The 4,999-nt window shown below is 35.7% G+C and overlaps 1 protein-coding gene across 1 annotated transcript; it reads right to left on the reverse strand.

Moving 5' to 3' along the window:
• Window positions 1–681: 681 nt before the first annotated feature.
• LOC141596824 (topless-related protein 1-like) lies at window positions 682–3,147 on the reverse strand. The gene is made up of 8 exons (XM_074417077.1): window positions 2,980–3,147; window positions 2,790–2,897; window positions 2,524–2,694; window positions 2,291–2,422; window positions 1,711–1,812; window positions 1,406–1,603; window positions 1,147–1,313; window positions 682–949 (listed from the first exon to the last, which is right to left on the reverse strand). Exons 1-8 carry the CDS (start codon window positions 3,028–3,030, stop codon window positions 796–798), a joined length of 1,083 nt encoding a protein of 360 aa, XP_074273178.1. The 5' UTR covers window positions 3,031–3,147; the 3' UTR covers window positions 682–795.
• Window positions 3,148–4,999: the final 1,852 nt, after the last annotated feature.

The following is a 4,999-nucleotide window of genomic DNA, read 5'->3' on the forward strand; positions in this document are numbered from 1 at the left end:
CCGTGTTAAACTTTGAAACTTGCAGAAATGCAATATTTGAGAGGTTCCGAACTCGACTACCAATTGGGGCGATGATCACTTGAGCATTGCAGCTCCTAAAGGGGTGGCTTACATGGTCCATATGGTGGTGCGGGAATGCATGGACCCGGGGGACTCAACTCCTCATCCTCAAAAAAAAAAAAAAATTAGTCTGCTAATGAATAATTTATCGTATGGTTATTAGTCTGCTAGTGAATAAATTATTGTAAGGGATACGACGGCTACCAGAATTATATTCCTTTTCTTATATGTTTGTTTATCCTAATAGAAGGAAGTTGTGTTATGACAATTAATTAATTATCAAAAATGAAAGTAAATCTTCTAGAACCAATGTGAACGGACAAAGCAGTAACTGTAGTAGACTGGTTGTTATTAAAGTTGTTGTCCGACAAGGTGTAGTGGGAGGGTTGAGAGAGTGGGTCTGCTTGCTAGGCTGGTCGAGTGGTGACCAAAGCCCGGTTGGTGGACGGCAAGTTTGCGGGTGGTTGTTGGTAGGTGGATTTATTGGGTTTTGGGAGAGAAGCGAGAAAATGACAAGGGTAATATTGTAAAAATCGTATGTGAAAATGTAAAATCTGTATGTGGTTCTTGGCCTAGAGCTCTTCAATTCAATGAAAGAACGTTGTGCAAACACAGATTTCATTTTCGCAGCTCAAATGAAAGAGTATTATGCAAACACAAACAAAGATGTATAAATTCTACATCTTGAAACGAGTACAAATTATTACAAATGGTTTAGTATCAATTATGCTAATATTAAGAAAGTGATAAAATGCGCAGTCCCTCTACTAGAATTTGAGAATCGCCACTGTCAAATACATGAATCCGGCCATCTGACAGCACTACTGCAAACTGATTGGCTACTCTTGGATGTGCCGCTATCACAAGTGAGCGGATATTATTGGAGCTCCTGCAATAGAAATTAGATGAGTAAATTGTCATTCGAACTGACATCAATGTTGTAAAGCCCGAACAGGGAACCCATTATTTAGAAATCCCATTCCAAAAAAAGATCGCACAAACTATAATCTACAGGTCTGTTCCTAGCCTGAAACTAACGCGACCGACTCAAACCCATATGTGGCATTCAAAAGGCTATCAACTTACCTAACACTTGGTGGGAAGTATGCAGAAGGGTTGATGTGATATCTGAGTGTGAGGGTTGAAGCATCGAAAATGCAGATGGTGTCATCAACAAAACTTGTATACACTAGTTGGCTATCACAAGAATATGTGGCATTCGATATGGGTGCATGATTATCAGGTAGAAGCCACTGCAAATTAGTAAAGAATACTTGATTAGTAGTAGTAGTCTCTTCATCAACACAATCATGAATTCTTAATTCATTCCTGGAAAATGACCAACCTCATTCACGCGCTCTAACTGGTTTCTTTCATATATTGCCAACTGAGCCGGGTGTATAATAAGGAGATGTGTATCGTCTCTATGAAACTGGACTCGAGTATCAGATGCTGATGTTGGAGCTCTTCCTCGTGGAAACAAAAGGAACTTTGACCTTTCTTTTTCCCACACATTTGAAAACTTGAAACTCCACACGCAAATCTAGACAAGACCATATAGTCAGTCATATACCAAAGATTGTTAGTGTAAGCAAAAGCACTCAAACACAAACTCTTTGTATTGAAGAGGGATTTGTATGAGTGAAACACCTGAGCATCCGCACCCGTTGAGACCAGCACTTCTGATGGATCTGAATAGCTATACGCCAAACCTGTTACTCTGCTCAAGTGACCTTCTAACTTGCTTACCTCCTGTATATATACATTGACAAACATTAAAAAAAAAAAAACCCAATAGCCAGAAGAGTCTTGCTTGAATCTTACAGTTGGTCTCCCTTAAGACGATTAGACCAACTATTTTGGTCTTTTCCAAAAAGACGGGATTTTTATATTATTTTACACCCAAATGTGACCATCTTTGGAAATCACAAGTTACCAAAAGCTGAAAAACTAGCTGGACCATTGTGGTTACAACTTACATTTGACCATAGAGAGGCTACAAAATCCTGTCTAAGGGTCCGCCTAAAACGGTGATAATATATGCTAGCTTAGACATTCAAACGTATCTCTTAAGTTAACTTTTCTTGAAGGGTTTAATGATAAATATTACAGAGTACTTATTTTGCAATACTACCCCGACCGCTAACTCACAATCTAACTGTGCGACTGTACCCCCCCCCCCCCCCCCGACTCTCCAAAGCTAGGTACCTCCAAAGGGCGAGAGGCATACCATTGCCAAATAACAGTACACACAAATCGTACCGTCGTCCATACCCATAGCGATTACTTGGTAATCATGCGGGCAATAGGTAATACATGTAACCGCCGATGGATGTGGAGGGGGAAAGGATGTCATCAAATCCTGAAAAGGGAAAAATGGAAAAAAAAAATGATCAAAATTGTCGTCTTTAGTTCATAACATAATTTCCATTCCACATGGCATTGAAATCGAGTGAAACGTACACAAGAGATGGCCGGTATCATCCAAGCCTTGACATAGAAAAGATGAATCTTCCCTCCAGAAGATGACATAAGATACAGGTCATTTTGAAACAGCGAGAAGCATGGAACCGCCTCTTTAAGAGCCCCCGCTATCTTATTTCTCATGCCAGTCTCATTAGAGGAGAGTAGCCACTGGTAGGTAATTTAAGAAAATTCATAAGTTAGTGCGAGAAATCAGTGTCTTGTCTAAAGTTGCAACCTACAAAACAAGGAATATGAAATGTTACCTTCTCACCCGAATTGTCATTCCCCTGCCACTTCCACAACAGGTGAACTCCATTCGAAGTTAATGCCAGGATAGCATTCCCGTCATGAGTATATGTCAGAGCTGATACCTGAAATACCAAACTCCGTGACTCAGCAAATTTTGTCAAAAAAAAGCATGTAAAAGACCGTCGTATGATTAAGTTATTTGACCTTAGCTGATCCAATGTTTTCAGGGAGTCGCAAGGGTACGATGGCAGCCATTCTTCTTGTAAAAATTATTATTATTAAGATTACCAAATGGGAATTAAAAGGTTTAATTAAAGTAAAACTGTTTGATTTGCACAAAAAATTGAATGACCTGAAATTGTAAAAAAACCAGAGTGAACTTCCCCACTATTTTATACACACACAAGAGTAGTAGATTAGGGAGAATATCGAGGTAGGACGTGTTGGGCATTGTATCTTCAGAAAAGCAAAAATTTCATAAGTAGTACGAGAGAGGTGGTAATCGGGGCAGTTGGGTCGGTTATGGATCGTGTTAATCTATTTTTTCGGATCGAGTTGAGTTTGGGTTGGGGTCATTATCGTATCAAATTTCTTTATCGCAATACGTCAATTTCAGACTATTAAATTTAATTTCTAATCGTTATTTGGTTTAATTACTTTACTAGTATATATTCCGCACAATACAAGCGCGGTTTATATAGAATTTTTATACTTTAGTGTATTACTTATATAGTTTAAATTGACAACTCATTAATTTTCATATTCAGCTCCTTGAATTTTTATTTAATAAAAAAATTTGATTACAAAACTAATCAATAAAATTGAGTAGTATCAAGAAATGTGTGATTTAATGAGAATACGTTTTTTTTCTAACTTAAGCAAATGATTTAATTTTATAATTTTTTACAAAATTCTTTAGAGAATTTTTTTTTGTCACGCATCTAATAATACATCGTAACCGTTTATAAGTTTGTTTTATATGGAATAAGTATGTGCCAAGTTAATTCTCTAATAATTGGAGCACTAAAAATTTTAACAATTCCTTGTTTATAATTTTAGACTCGATTTGAGAGATCGGGTACGGTTAACACTTGCAAATTGGATAATGAGCATAAATGCATAATTTTTTCAAGTTCGGTTAAATTTGAGAACGGCTCAAACTCGAGTCAAACCTTGTAAGCTGGATACTTACCCTTTAATCGAACCGAATCGAAATGCCCGTTAATTTTGTGTTGAAACCGACCCAATTTGCTCGGCTACCTAATATCTTTGGTCCTCCTTTAATTTTTATGTTGGCCGTCTGTTTGGTCAATAAAAAGTTTATGTTAACTGCGAATGTTAACATTCCTAATTAGAAAGTTTTCATGTTCAAATGTAATGCATTACGAAAAGCGGACTTGCCAAATGTAGAAAGTTGACCACCATCACCCATTTCACCTTTGAACTTGGAAGCTTAACCGTTGAAACTTCTTTTTTTTTATTGAATTGTGTATTTGTGTTATATTCATTCTCTATTATTAACAGCCAAATGGATACTATACCAATTCTCAATATAGATTATAGAGTATTCTTGGTGCAAAGCAATTTGTGTGTAGTATGTATGTACATGGCTACATATTCACCTTTTTTGTAGGTATAGTAGGCATATTATAATTTTTTACCTAAGAAACAAATAATTAGTAAATTATCTAAGACAGTTTGACATTTAAAAAAGAGTATGTATCTCTTAAGACGGTTTTATCTTAAAATTAGAAAATGTCAGTATTTTTAATAGATCGTAATCATTTAATGATGATAAAATGTTACTATAACTTATTAAGTTGTCACTTAATCAGTAAATATTGACATTTTCTGGTTTCAGTAACATTTTATCAGTAAATATCTACATTTTAGTGTAAAATGATGACATTTGATCCGTCTTAATTTCAGATGAAAATAGTCAATCTAAAACAAGAATTTGCCTTTAATTAAAATATCTATTCTAATAAACATAAAACATGGTGAAATCAAAGACATTGTCTTACTCAAAACGAGTATTTCATAAGTTTAAAATAAGGTGATTTATGTATGTCTTACATACTATATATGTTAGAATGACAATAGACGGTGGACGAAATCTACTAATTAAGTTAGTCTGGTGATTCTCATCTTACGTACTATGTTATCTACTTAAACTTTTATGCATATGCATGGAACTTTGGCTTTTTCGGCCGATCAATTTACT

The sequence above is a fragment of the Silene latifolia genome, chromosome 8 (assembly GCF_048544455.1).
Source record: "Silene latifolia isolate original U9 population chromosome 8, ASM4854445v1, whole genome shotgun sequence".
Classification (NCBI taxonomy): domain Eukaryota; kingdom Viridiplantae; phylum Streptophyta; class Magnoliopsida; order Caryophyllales; family Caryophyllaceae; genus Silene; species Silene latifolia.

Coding starts and splice junctions, on each gene's coding strand:
- LOC141596824 (XM_074417077.1), bottom strand. CDS start 3,030: ATGGCTGCCATCGTACCCTTGCGACTCCCTGAAAACATTGGATCAGCT. Junction 1,604..1,710: donor CAACGGGTGCGGATGCTCAG/GTGTTTCACTCA, acceptor GGTCTTGTCTAG/ATTTGCGTGTGGAGTTTCAA. Junction 1,314..1,405: donor AGTTAGAGCGCGTGAATGAG/GTTGGTCATTTT, acceptor ACTAATTTGCAG/TGGCTTCTACCTGATAATCA.